At 39.3% G+C, this 14912-nt stretch overlaps 1 protein-coding gene across 2 annotated transcripts; it reads left to right on the forward strand.

Moving 5' to 3' along the window:
• Nucleotides 1–1712: 1712 nt before the first annotated feature.
• On the forward strand, nt 1713–11822 carry LOC111861660. Of its 2 annotated transcripts, none has more exons than XM_023847615.2 (6): nt 1713–2090; nt 3328–3425; nt 3853–3952; nt 5249–5436; nt 7636–7686; nt 9692–11822. In XM_023847615.2, the coding sequence occupies exons 2-6, from the start codon at nt 3339–3341 to the stop codon at nt 9773–9775; spliced, it is 510 nt and encodes a 169-aa protein (XP_023703383.1). In that variant the 5' UTR covers nt 1713–2090; nt 3328–3338; the 3' UTR covers nt 9776–11822. The 2 variants fall into 2 exon arrangements, with proteins under 2 accessions (XP_023703383.1, XP_023702575.1); XM_023846807.2 differs by having other exon boundaries at nt 1714–2156.
• The last annotated feature ends 3090 nt before the right edge of the window (nt 11823–14912 follow it).

A 14912-nucleotide genomic window follows, 5' to 3' on the forward strand; every position in this document is an offset into this window, starting at 1 on the left:
TATTGTGTGCAGCGTATTTGTTTATTGTTAGATTATTTAACGACGCTTTTTCTGCTGAAAACATTATAGTCCTGTAGCATCGGACGATATGGGAAGATGATACTGTAGGATGTGGACCCATTGCTAAGTAATGACTCTGTAAACACCGCCCGTTGCTAGGCAACAGATTCCAAACACGCACTAATGGACTAACTTGGAAGATGTGTTCTCTACGCGGTCCGTGCGACAGCTTCGTGACGCAACAACAGAAGAATTGTTGGAAGTGGTGTGCTGTATGCGGTCCGTGCTGAAGTGTTGTAAGCAGGACAAGTCTAGAGTTGAGTTAGTTTAGAGACAATCGCCGGTGAGTGAGGGCGTGAACACTGAAGTTGAGGAACCTACAGCTTTGAAAGCCGTTACTAGACAACGATTTGTGAAGACACAGCAGACTGAGAAGAATTAGTGCGTGTTGAAGTGAATTGTAAAGTGTGTAAATTAAAGACAGCGCTGTAGTTACTTGTACTTACAATCTGTAAGCGGTCAATAAATCCGGTTACAAATCCAAAGTCCGTCTATAGTCACCCTACCACGTGACTACTGGTGTCAGAAGTGACTGGATTGGAAACTGTATTGGATCGTGACAATATTATCATGATTATTGTCTCCTGAGGTGTGGCGCCCAGTAACCTGGTACCCGTTTACCAGATTACATGGCATTATATACCAGAAGATCAAATCTTCATGGTCACTGCCGTTAGTGCCTGAAATCTCAATTACACCAGCATATTGATTCATGCTGACAGACGTAATTTCAGAACGTCTACCCTAAAGATAGACGTAACAAGTTCACCTGAAGCAATGGCAACAGTCCACCAGACTACGCTGTGTTACCTTTCAGACGATGGAAATTTTTAAAATGCATCAGTGTCAAATTCTCCAATAGTCCTATTAGTTCACATAAAATGATATTTACGGTTCGGATAAAAGAATTTCTTCCTCGATGAAAGTGAAATGAATTTTAAAAGCGACGGTTTGGGACGTTGATGTGGGCTCCCATATTGGAACAGATGTGGAAAATGATACACTGTGAATCTGTCGACACCAGATTACAATTATTTGGAAGGAAGGGAATCACCAAATATGTTGAATATTTGCATTTCATTGCTTCTATAGGTTAGAAACCGTTTGATACATAAATATATATATAATACATATAAAAATAAACATTTTATATATAAACAATGGTTAGTTTCTACTGTATGAAGGCACTAGGGAGATGCTGGTCGGTGTGTACTCCTCTTTTGTAATGTTAGGTTTTTTTTTTCTATTTCGTTGAATAATGGGAATCTAGTTGCAAGCTTAAAAATGACCTAATTTTAATGGGGTAAATGAAGACTATGTTACATAGTGTCTCAGCAAATTAATCGTAGAATTTCATCCATAAGACAAATACTATGTTTACTTCCAAGAGGAACCACTTTAAGAAGATCCGGGGTGCCTTATTCAGGAATATGACCGAGGTTCAACTCCTAGCTGGAGCAGATATTTTTCTTGGTGCCCACCCCCCAAGCCTTTTCAGAACAGTTCTGTGTCCGTGGATTGTCAAAGCTCGAAACTGATCCTTACCTCCTTCTGAAGATCTACGGAAGGGTCAGCACTCTGGTGGTAGGGTCTTCAATTACAACTTCCTCACGTAATGGATCACATTCCATGTTCAAGTGTGTGGTCTTCCTAGCAGTCGTCTTTGAAAAATTCCGAGCTTCAATTGTTCAAAATATTAGCCAATAGTTGAATGTCATTTCAGTTATGCTTCTATATCAGTTAATCAAGAGCATGTGTATATATGTGATTAATTTAGCCTAATTTAGAACTTGGAAAGATAGGTTGCATAAAAAATGTGTTTACACTTCTTGAAGTACTTATCGCTTTATAATATATTTGTGTTTAATTCACAATGAATGTGTGTTTAATGAAATAAGGTTGGCAATTCCGTAGCGGTCTGGGTGCGGTATGTGAATTTAGTAAATAGATTTGTGTTGGCATGAAAAGAGGGCGTTGACTTGCACTACGCAAACTGAAATCATTCGAAGAAATATATTAAATTGGATAAGGTGTGTAACAACGTAATTATATTCAGTTGTTCATTTAAAAAAACTGTGTGTAGTGGCTGCAACAAGGTGCGCATAGATCGTACTCATGTGTATTTTTATTTATGCCTGTAGTAAGATAGTGCCATAAACAGTATTTGTAAACAGTTACCTTATGTTTTGTTATTTGTTTTTCTCGACATCTGCAGTACACAGAGACTAGAATATGGTATCGACGTGCTGTGATATACAGCATGTATGTGTATTTGTAATTAATGCCACAGAATCAGAATTATGTGTAATTATGTACAGTAATGGGTTTATTGCAGTAGTACCAGTTTTCTTCTGTTGTAAGGGTTGACAGAAAGGTTAGGCTTACTTATTGAGCGTACAAGAATCTGTTAGATTTCAATTTTGTTAGGTTAAGATGTTCTAAATTATGTTAACAGTAGGATGCGGTAGACTTTCAGAACAGGAATTACTCAAGTGAAAGTAATGTTTATCATTTTACCTTTGCCTCAGTCCTAATTGTTGAAATTGTGCTATTCATCTAAAACTGTACTTTATTAAATGTTTCAAAATCCATGAAGACAAGCATTGTATCAGGTTTCTGTGATGTGTCATGTTATTTTTATTCACTCCATTTCAAGATGTGAATGTTGTAACAGATGATGTAGTAAATGCCTAATAATTTTCAAATGAACCTACGATGCTCTTGTAATTTATTTCATTTTTGTAGATATTTGTATATTTCCACACCCACTCTGTTCCTCAATGAAGACATCAGAGGTACACTCATTATGTACCTGAAACTTGTTCAAGTCAAGTGCCTGACTAAGGGTTGGTTGAGGGAGATTCGATTCTTGGCAAGGACAGACATTTCTCCCCTCACCTCTATGTCCAGACCCTCTCTATAGTCACCAAGTCTCCTGTTTGATGGCTACAGGAGCCCCATTCGAAGTGTATGATGTCATGAGCGTGCAACTGACTACTAATTTCTGTCTTGTGCTTAAATTCATGCATGAAGCCATACCTGTACTCCTGCTATGCATTTTACATGTACAGTTAATAAGTAAACCCTGTCCATTTCAATAGAAGCCTTGCGACAAAGCTGGGGATTTGAATAATGGGAGCAGAGTTGTGGTGGTAGATGAGTAACTGTTTTGTACATTTGAAGCTTGTAGGCAGCAATGAACCATAATTATTTCTTGGAATTTTATGATGTTAAATATATAAGATATTTTATATTTCTGTTTACTAGTTGGTGACAAGATGGCAGTGCTGCAGACATGTTGGTCTCCATGTATTTGGAATAATAATGTGAAAACTGGAAGCAGAGCTGTTGCATTTTATACCGCGGTGTGTATTTTGATCCTGTTTTTTTTAGTAATCAAAGAAGTGATGAATAAAATTAAAATTATTGGATTTGAGGTTGTCACAGCAGTGACCACGATGAGTTTTGTCATTTGTGTTATAATACTGCGTAGTCTAACGAAAGTCAACCTGTGTTTTGGAGGGACATATTTCCTCCATCTTCAGGTATGAAGGGTAAGACAAGCAAGACACCAGCATGAAGCAGGCAGTAAACTGAGCTCTTTTGTCGGTCATTTCTATCCGGCAGAACAAAACACATCTTTGTGTTGTCAACTGTAGTTGATGAACCTCAAATCCAAGAAGAAAATACGTGACTAACCAACTTCATAATTTCTTCAGCTGTCTTATCTCTTAATTGTTTCATTGTTCGCATAATAATTCTTAATTATGTCTGTTATGTTTGTCTGTGCAGTCATTTAGCGTGGTCTTGATTACATTTATTTCCTACATGATGGCTGGAGGTGAATCTACCCAGCTGTACAGTCCACTTTTTGAAGCAGATATCCGTGGATGTAAGTAACAAATATTCTATGCTCTGTTGGCCTGATGGCCTTAGGCTTCATTTCACAGGCCATTCAGGTTTCTAGGGACTGCTGTACAGGAAAATTCCTCTTAATGGCAGATTTCATTACCAGCGTCAGGGAAGAAAATGAATAGAGGTATCCCTCTCTTTTGGAAGGTAATTTATTCCGTGAAATAAGGTGGAATTCTTAAATTAAAGATTAATTTCCCATTTACTTTAAACATAAAAGTTGCTGACTTACAAACATAAGTTTGTTAAGTGAAAAATAGGTACACATTAACATGCTTTTTTATAGCAAAAAGTTTGCAAATTAAGTTTTTGTAAAACGAAGGATATGTTTAATACTAAATTATAAATTCAAAGGCTAGTCCCATTCACAGACAATAACTGGGATCTGTCTTTAGAGCATGCAGAAACAAATATGAGCATTTGAGAAAAATGTATATTCTGTCTGTGAGTGATGTTACTTCTCAGGAAGGCAGTAATTCAAATTTGTATTTGCTGTAATGGTACTGGATTTTACATGTAAATTGTAAAGTTTCTCAATATGTTAATATTTTCAATTTAGAATTAAAATTAACTTATTTGTTTAGCCCTAGTCGGTATAGCGACTGGCTATGGGCTGGACCAAGTCGTCCAGACCGGCTCTCAGGCCCGCCCAGCCTCCTATTCGATGGGTACTGGGAGTAAAGTGGTCGGGGCGTGAAGCTGACCACTCACCTCCACCCTGTGCCAAGATCAACAAAACGTGGATCTATACATCCACTCCCCCATAAGTGTTCATGTCGTATTGCTTAATTGCTTAAGCAGAGGGACAACTTTACCCTTTTATCTGTTTAACCCTGGTGACTATCATAAGGTTATGGCCACACCATGGCTCAAGCGGTTAGTCGCTGGCTTCCCACCGTGGCGGCCCGGGTTCAGTCCCGGGTCTGGTCAAGTGGGATTTGTGATGGACAATGGCGCTGGGGTGGGATTTCTCCAAGTACTTTGGTTTCCCCTGCCAATCTTCATTCCACCAAATTCATCATCATAATCACCCGGGGCAGGTACAGTAGGCCAATCAGTGGCCGCCGTGCCGACTGGACCCAGTTGGACTCCACCCCCCCACTAAGCGAATTTAAAGAAAAATGATAAGGTTCTGTTAAGTGAACTAATGCAGTATAGTCAGTGTGCAGAGTTGGTGGTGGGATAAATGATTGGACATGCAGTGGACCATTATCGGTAATGGTGCAAGGGCCGACATATCCCGTTTACTAAAACAAAACACTAAACTGTGTTACAGCAATGCAGACTTGGGGTGGCATATTTATAGTCTACTTCCTGCTACTCATAGCTGTCTCCATATTGATGTTGTTTGGCATAGCAAACAGCACTCGAGGTATGATGATACCATGGCTGCTGTTTATGGGCATTGGAATCCTCTTCCAGTTTGTGTTCGGACTTTGGTTGCTTGGAGGCTACTACATATATGTAAGTTTCAGTGTTAACATGCTTCTGCTGTCAGCGCTACTCAGATTACCTGTCTGTGAGACTCTTCATGTTGTTTTTCAAAATTGCCCATCTTCTGGGATGTGTCACTGTGTAGTTTGGTTAACAGTTACAGATGTTTCAGAGGAACTTATTGTTTCCATCTTCAGGGTAGCTGATACTAACAGGTTTCTTCTGAAATTTTGGTTTCTGCCAAACTACATAGTGTCACCTCCGAGAAGACAGTAAGCTTCGTAACCACTACTGTGAGAACTTCATGTGTCACATACTGCTTTTGTTTACGCTGTATGGTATAATACTTACTGTTGTCAGTTCTCACTCATAGTCTAGCGCATGGTTTCTGAAACTGTGGGTTGCAACCCTTAGGCGGTCACACCCTGCTCTAATGGGGGTGCTCAGGTCTTAAGAATTATTTATCTTTGTGCACAGTTTTGGCAAATCAGTATGTCTGTCAGGCTCAATATGGATGTTCTTGAAAAGCATATATACAGCCAGTGGAACATTTTGTGAATCTTTTCATGACTGAACAAGAACATTTTATAGCTTATGGTAGGTGGAGAAGGGTTGTAAAGTACTGTGGGGTCTTGTGTAGTTTTGTCATTACTCCGATGACAGCCCACTTCTTCGGAACAGTTTGTTGGTCCTGAAAAGGACCGTGGTTGCTGAGATGCTTGACCGGTAAGTAGCGCGGCGCGCGCCGGCAGGGAGAGAGGTTAGTTGCGGTGAGTGGACTGGCCGCAGTGCAGCCGTGGCTGGAGGTTGCTTGGTCGCCGTGTGGCAGGCGAGTTGGAGTTGCGTGGCTAATGCTGCGCGGTCGTAGGCTGCTGGTGAAAGGCTAGTCTTTGAGCGCGATCATAGGAGTGATGAGGCAGTGGCTACGCCAGATGCCCAATGAGTCGGACAGGGACACGACCACCGGTGAGTCCAGGCGAGGTGCCCCAGTGAGTCGGGTGTGAGAGAGCCGGAGTGCTGAGGCAGTCGTGCCTGGCGCAGCCTGCTGATGCCTCCAAAGACCGAGCGCTGGCGACAAAGCCTGCTGGCTGATGTTGCTTGGTGTGGCTTGATCGTAGACTGAAGTAAACTGATTTTGCCGGTTCGAGGCTGCTCCTTTTTATACACTGCTTGGTGGGCGGAGCGAAACTCGAAATTGAGGAGGAAGAATTGATTGGCTAGCGCACGTAATGATGTAGATGCGGGCTAGCAGCGAGCACGGTATAAATGCGAACGTTTGGAGCAATTTGATTGGTTAGCGCGCATGATGGTGAAAAGTAATGTGAAGAGTGTGCGTTGCAGAAAATGCGTGATAATGTGGGATGTCCCCACAGTACTATTAAGCTTGCTGGTGTTACTATACATCATGATGAGGACCTCCAACATTGTGCAACATTGTCCAGTGTGTCCAAATACATTATGCTGGTTTCATAGGCCTCTGGTCTAGCAGTCTGGAAAGATGTTTTTGCCTTCATCACGAGAGTGTGGTAACTCACCAGTGGAAAGTAGCGGAATACATTTCTGGAGCCCTGAGTTTAACACAAATATTAATAAACATTTTGCATTATTGCATTTCTGTGTTGTTGGTTTGGCTGTTGGACTGCCATTTTGAAAAGTATTGTTTACATTGTGATCCTATGATATGGATCCATGGCATTATTCATGGTGAGTTTCCTATCAGTGTGAATGGAAATGCAAATTTGAGCTGTGTATGTTTACTGCACTGTTAACACGCTGTGTAATATTTATTTTAATATGTGTTCTAGAGATATTCATGCATATATACCATGTACTATTGTAACTAGAGAGGAGTAATATCAGGTGCTGTGATAACTGTTGAATTATGAATTTGGAAGGATTTGGGAGGAAGCAGTTATGGTCAAATCAAGGTGTTATCATGGCATTTTCCTTGAATGGCTGAGGAAAACCATGAAAACCTCAGTCTGACTAGCCAGTTTCTTGACTGAGACTCAAACAGAACACCTCCCATATGCAGGACTAGAGCGTTACCGCTGCATCACTGTGCATGGTTACGGATGTTCTGTTGGACTACAACATTAAAAGGGTTGAGAAAGAATTATTTTTGTCTTTATCTTTTACATTTTTTTATGGGAATTCATGGTGTGTATTTTTGTGAGGCAAGTGAAGGAAAATGTTGGAAGATATACAATTTGTTTCCTCTTGTTTCAGCTGCAGTCAGTGTTAGCCGCATTGATAGACTGGATATGGATGGCGTACAATGTAAGTAATACAATTGTATGATGTGTGGTTGTTTATATGACAGGGGCTGTTAACACGTTGACTCGGTGTCTATACAGGACACTTGCCTAGCTGTCACAGTCATCTCCACTGTCTCCTGCAGACCCTTCCCTTCACACCATGGGTTGCCTAGTACCAGCCCTACTGTCCAGGTCAAAATTTTATTCCAGAATCTCTTTGAGTGCAGAGCAGGAGTGAAAGTACAAATCTGGAAAGATGGCAAAACTTGTAAATTCTTCATTATGTAGATAGAATTTGTTGTTTTTGTTGTCAACACAAAACAGTGTCTAGCAGATGATTTTGCTGTGCTAGATAACATGTCTTGGCACATATGCCATTTTCACGTCCTGTTTATACTTCCAGTGTTAATGTATTGTACAAACAAACTCAGTGATTTTAGTCCACAAGCGAACTATAACAACCGAGTGACCGCCGCTTGTCGGCGAAGTTTAGTGCCAACTTCTGCAGATAGAGGGTATTCTACACTTAGTGTAAATTTATGCAAGCTAAATGGATCCACCACCATGTTATGTACTATGTATACTATATACCAATGTTTCTCAACCACCATGCCATGGCCCGGTACTGGGCCCTCATCTTATAGAATGTGAATTTACCGGGCCATGGTCTCACAAAGGTTGAGAACCACTGCTATATACTATATTACATATTGACACATTTGTATTGAGAAGGTGTAGGGTTTTGATTGGTTATTGGATTTATTGATCATTTATAAATCTTGACTACAGGTAATTATAGTGCTCTTGCAAATTCACACACTTGACTTCTCACTATGGCACTCACCAAGTCTTCTGTATCCTTACTAACTGTTACCTGGTAACATCCCAGCGGTGTCCTCTTCTGCTCATTGTCGTTACTGGCTAGTAACCATCTTGCACTTCGCCCATTGGTCAATATGTCCCCGCTTAACCCATAACTGACTCCTTACATAACCTCAATGCACACTGCATAGAAGACACCACTTCCAGCTGCTCTCAGCTGTGGCATCACGTTTTCATTGTCACAGAAAAGTATTTACCATGCTGTGGAAATGTGTTTAGTTTGTTGTTGTCTAGCAGTGAATGGTTTCTCTTGTTAAACTATACCATCATCATGTCAGAGTATTACTGTTGATTAAAATTTGTTGTTTATGGTGATTTATAGATCTGTCCATTTCACGTATATCCTTTGTTCCACTGTTCTCACAGGGGCATGCTGGCTTTGAGTTCCTGGTAGACAGTACTGTTTGTGCAGAGTGGGGGCTGGTTTTGGCTGTGTGATGGTTATTCTTATTGGGTTATCTTCATTTTTGGTAACATATGAAAGTACCTGTGTTTACAGAATTATTTTTTACTTGTTTCTATATTCACTTATAGGATTTTTTATGTACTTATTGTGTTATAATTTTGGTGTGTGTAGTACCAACATGCACTAGAAAGCAGCTCTGTGTACTAGTGTGTCATGGAGGGACCAGTGGTTCAGGGTGGAGGGAGGTTGGAGGAAGGGGAATATATTGACTGAGTGAGGGACATTAAATGTTATTCATACTGATTTACACAACAGGATGCAACAAAATATGAGCCTTCATTGTGTTTTTGTTTTATTCCCATCATGCAAAATGTTCATAAAAGAACATGTAACAGGAGCCAGGATGGCACAGTCAATACAGTGTCTGGGTATGTGCTCAAGAACAGGGGTCAGAGTTCAAGTCACAGTAGGGTCAAGAATTTTCTCTCCTCCATGTCCAGCCTTGTATCCGATGGGTACTGGGAACCCTTTCTTGAGGGGTATAGCCACCGGGGAGTGAAACAGACCATTCACCTCCAACTAATGCCAAACGTGGATTGAGACATCTTCCCCTTATGCCTTCATTGCATAGTGCTTAATGAATTAAGCACAACTTCACGACTTTTTAAGAACATGTAATGACATGTCTGTTGAAATGAACTGCTTTGCACTATTCATTGTCTTTTTCCTTTTCTTGCAGGTGTATTGCTGGTTGTGTGTGTACTCTCAGTATCAGGTATTTGAAGAAATGCAATCCCCAAATATTGAACTATTGTACCCGTAATGTGGATGAAACGGATACAGTCATACACAACCCTGACGCTGGTGTTCCGTGTTCGAAGAAGTTAATACTCATGAGGACTTTTTCTGAATGAACTCTTGAACACAGAACATTCTTACTCGAACATAATAATGGTGGTGGTGCTGGGAAATATGGCACCAGTGTATTCATGGTTGAACATGGCAACATAGTGAATCTCAGTATTCAGTTATCGTCACTGTATTCCGTCCAGCCAAACCAAATCAGACTGCATTTTGTTTGGATGCTTTTAAAGAGAGACCTTAACAAAGTATCATTGCTTTTAGCATGTTCCCTTCTTCCTGTTGAAAATGCGACATGATCATATTTGTTTGTACAGAACTTCCGAAGGTCAATCCTGCAGCATGCTTGTTTTACTCAAAAGGCAGTAATTGTAGTCATATTTTTAAATCACCTTGAAATGTCAGTATTTTGTTCACCGAGTTATCTTTGGTGCTAGAAGCTGATTCTCATGTAGACAGTACCTACAGTCATTTGCAGTGAAGGTCTTAAATAATACAAGTAAACACATTTTGCTCAGTGACTTTAGATATTAATTATTGTATAGTGCCTTGAGATACAAGCATGAATTTGCTGATTATTTATTGTCTGTAGCACAATCCTGAAACAGTGTTTCACCTGTACATCACTTGGCCATGAAAGAGTTGACATTCATGTTCTTGTCATTACTTACATCGTATATGAGAAGCCTCATTCACACTCATTGGTTCCAAAAAGAAAATAAGGTAATATTTGTAAGATGTTTGCATGTGTGTTTCCTAATAATAGTATGTTTAATGAAGGGGATGATTTTATAAAACTGGATAAGAATGTAATATTGTTCATAAACTCAATGCTACATTTTAAATCAGTACTTTAAACGGTACTGAGCTGGGATAGCTCAGTCAGTACTGCTATATGTACTGTTTGATTCTACACAGAAACAATTTTTCTTTTCATTATATCCATCTCAACTCTAGAACCCACCCAGCCTCTTATTCAATAAATAGCTGGAGTCCTTTCACCCAGGGTTATAGCAGTTGGTGGGTGATGGTGTCCATTCACATCTGTCTAAATCCATGCTAAGTCGCGGTGCAGGGGGAAACCCACCCCCTCTAATACTGAATACTGAATACTGAAGTCCATGCTAAGAATGTTTAGTGTTCTACCTCCATTTCCCCTGTAAACTATCATATCTTGTTATTACACACAAGAACCATATTTATTTTTTAGGTACCTTTAACAGTTTCATCATCACAATCATACCAACTTTCAGGTCAGGGAATTGTCAGTACTAAGTCCTGTCAGGCCCAGGACATGAAAGTGTGTTTTATAATACTCAAATCTCTTAAAAATATACAGCTTTTATAGAGGTCATTTCTTAACAAGCCAAGTGTCTGTCATCATGCCTCAGTTTTCAGTTTTGCTGTTAATACTGGAGACACTATTTCAGCAATTTTTGTGAAGTTGTATATGACGATCATGTTACTGGACAACTTGCCTTTTTAACTCCCTGGCACCAGTAATACCAACATGATTACTATACATATTTGTGTGAAGGTATAGAATTAGCATATTCACTGTAAATCTTAATGTTTTGTTCTGTGGTGGATCTGAGTAAAATATGTAGATTTTGTGAGGATAATTTTCTTTGTAAAGCAGACTGTGGTGTAAAACATTTCAGTGTGATAACAATAACCAGTGAACTATAGGGTGGCAAAACAGTGATATCACAATATAGGCAGTTCTATCTGTGGTGGATATTCTGAATTTTATCTTTCTCTCTTCATGGAGCACAGAAGATATGAGTCACTCAGCTGGAATAGAGGTTGCCTACCTTTTGTGGATCCATAAGATTCATTCCTGTGTTCATGAGACCTTACTGTTGGACCATGTAGAGATTCATGTGAATCCAGTGCATGTCCTAGTGCCCTGTTTACTTTGCATCAGTTTCAGTAGTATGCTCCCATTTATACCTAGGTCTTCTGAGTTCTCCCTTCCCTTCCCTTCATGTTTTTTTTTTTTTTTTTTTTTTTTTNATCTACATGCTATGAGAACAATTGCTAAGAAGTATCTGTGTACAAGTTTGAATGTGCAGAGTGAAAGGTGGTGAGTGAAGACTGTGAAGAAGAGAATGATTTCCTCCATTTGTGGTACAGTCACACTCGTAGGAAGTTACATGTTGTAACAGCGGTTGCAGTGAAGTTGCAGAGGATATGAAACAGCATACAATAAACAATACACAATCATCTGTTACCAGAAGAGCTAAATGAAAGATCTAACTTGGAAATGAGCCTTTTGTATATGTTGATCATGCATGGATCTCATATTTTACAGATATTTTGAAACATGCTTGAGGCACTGTCTGCTGGTATTTCTCGGTGAGTACATTTTGAGATTTTGAGGTTGATAAAGTGAAATTTTGCTTGGCTGTGTGCATTTGCATATGTGTATATGAAGGGTTGTTGGCATGATCTGTCATGTATGTACACTAAACAAGGTTTATCATACCAGATACTGGCACTTGAAAATTTGTACATATAATTTATTTTCCCAGAATAATTAATGGTTATAGAAGTATATACTAATTTTTTCTGTGTAATTTCTCAAAAGCCTGGAGACAGAAGACTTGGTTTAAGATGTTTACTAGTGATGGGCTTTTCTAATGAGTGTGATGAGATGAAATTTCTTGGTGAGCTGCAAGTCAGCCATGTAGGAAGAGCCTGTTGTATGGTATCAGAAACACTGCTGTACATTGTATGTTTTCCTGTTTGTTATGGTATTCATTCTTTCCCATGTTCACATATCTGTATAATTAGTGCTGGTAATCTCATTAGCCGATATAGGTCATTTATTTTTATTATAAACATTAATATATGTATTGTATTTTAGTTTAATTCATATTATGTTTTCCATTTTGTAATATGGTCCTGTTTCTGTTATGTAATGTTTGAAGTTGGATGGAATCCACATGTCTTCAGATTCTTTGAAACTGATACATGTTGGCATATAATTCCAGCCCGCTTTAGTCATTGTCTCTATGTTTTGTAAGTGGTATCCAAACCTATTGCTCCACAAATTCCTTCCTAGAAAATTCATAATTCCTTGTCTACAGTTTTATTTACAAAAAGACTTTCCACCTTATGTGCCCCCTTCAGCCATATAGCATCCACTTCATCTGGACTATGACCGTGAAGTCTAAGCATTACAAAATATTTCATAAACAGTCCTTTCTAAATCAAATTACATTCTGGGATGAAATAATATATTGTATTTTTTTTTCTGACACAGATGTACAAAATGCATACAGTTGACTTTTCTGAATTTTCTTTTAGGTGATGCCACATATAAAAATGTGATCATTTTCTGAGGGTTTGTGACAGTAGGTGATTAATTACACCACAGTTTTGTTTGATCTCCATAATTTGAATGACACAGTATTAGTGGCAGTGGTTGTTTTTGAACTACTAATGCTCAAATCAGTAGACCTCCAGTGGTTGCTGCTGATATTGTGCAAAAAGGAAATATGTCAGTATAATGATGAACACTTACAGAGTGCCAGTTCATGAAATGTGTAAACTAAATATACCCCAGTCTTTGGACATTATCCAACTTAGTGTTTGTTTGTTGTTTGTGTAGTGCCTCCAGGTATGGTCTGTGTTGGACTGTGTGGCCTCTTCCCACCGAGGCAGGAGTGCAGTATCCATCTGTGAGCTGGGGGCACTCGTAGGGCTGATTCTGTTATCCCCAGTAGTAGGATGAACATGAGAAAGATGGTTGTTAGAGGGAACCTGTAACTTAATGTGGGCTCTGAATTATGCAGGTACCGGCAGTTTTCAAATTTCCGAAGTTTTTATCTTTGAGCAGGGAAATCCACACACAGATCTGACTGGACGTTGAACTCAGAACCCACTAAATGAGAGTCCAGTGTTGTACCATGAGACTGCCAATTCCCCTTGTTCAGTATAATTGTGGTGAAGAAGAATATTACATTTTTGTAGGCAAATCCCTGAAGCAGTCACATTCCTGAAGTGGGTTTGCAGAATATTATTTGTGAACCACTGTATTATATAGATGTATTTATATTCCTGGTAGCTGTTTGTATGAAATTAACTTTGAACAAACTAAAGAATCTGTACGAGACAGTTGCCTTACCCAGGGCATGGTGATCTTGCTCAGAAATGCTGCCCGTGGATTTAATACTTTGTATCCTATGGTGTTCATAAGGTGTATGATCCGTCCTGGCACCATGCCAAATGCAGTTTGTGTTTTTAAGTACATATATTTTTAAAACGTTTTTTTAATTTTTTGAAGGCATATGTATGTAATTAGTATTTTTTACTTGTATGTTTGGAATTGTGAGGAATATCAATTATTTTTAAAAGTAAAATCTTTGAAATGTGTGGATCTGTTTATTTGCATGAGATAAGTCTTCTAGACATTTCACCTTGTCCTTGTCTATAAGACTGTTTCTGTTACAGACTTGATGGTTTTTAGGTCATGTAATTATTCTGTATCATCTGCAAAAGTTATTTGAGATAAAAAGGAGGGCACGGTGAACCAGAAGAGATTAGGCAGGAAATGTCTATGACCTGTTTCAAGTTCCTAACCCTGCAGAAGGGAAGAATGACTTAGGTACGTTTGGGCTTCAAAATCTTGCAGCTGCAACAGAAAATATAATTAAATGTTTATGATGTTACACCTCAGGGGGGAGGGGGTGAGAAATTATAATTACTTGGGCCTGTCGTTACTCATTTCCTAACATCGGCGCTACACTCGGCTGCCGTCGGCTGTCTTAGCTATGGTAGCTCGGGATCGGTCGAGGACAGGATGGTTACTGGCGGGTGAATCAGAACTCCCTGCGTACATTTTCTACTATGTACACTGTCTATTTACAATAATAATTACATGAAGAAAAAGGTTTGCTTTTGATCTGTCTATCATGACTCTTATCCTAAACTAATTCTACCGACCTTGGTTGTGGAGGGGAGGTGCCTTGAAACTGTGCTCCTATCATTGTCTGTCACTCTCCGTTCATTTCTACCCTGTTCTACCCTGGCTCTCACTTGGTACACTGGAGACTGCCTTATAATCACACAATAACACTTTTCTTAACAATAAC

This window comes from Cryptotermes secundus, unplaced genomic scaffold (assembly GCF_002891405.2).
Source record: "Cryptotermes secundus unplaced genomic scaffold, Csec_1.0 scaffold14, whole genome shotgun sequence".
NCBI classification, from domain to species: Eukaryota; Metazoa; Arthropoda; class Insecta; order Blattodea; family Kalotermitidae; genus Cryptotermes; species Cryptotermes secundus.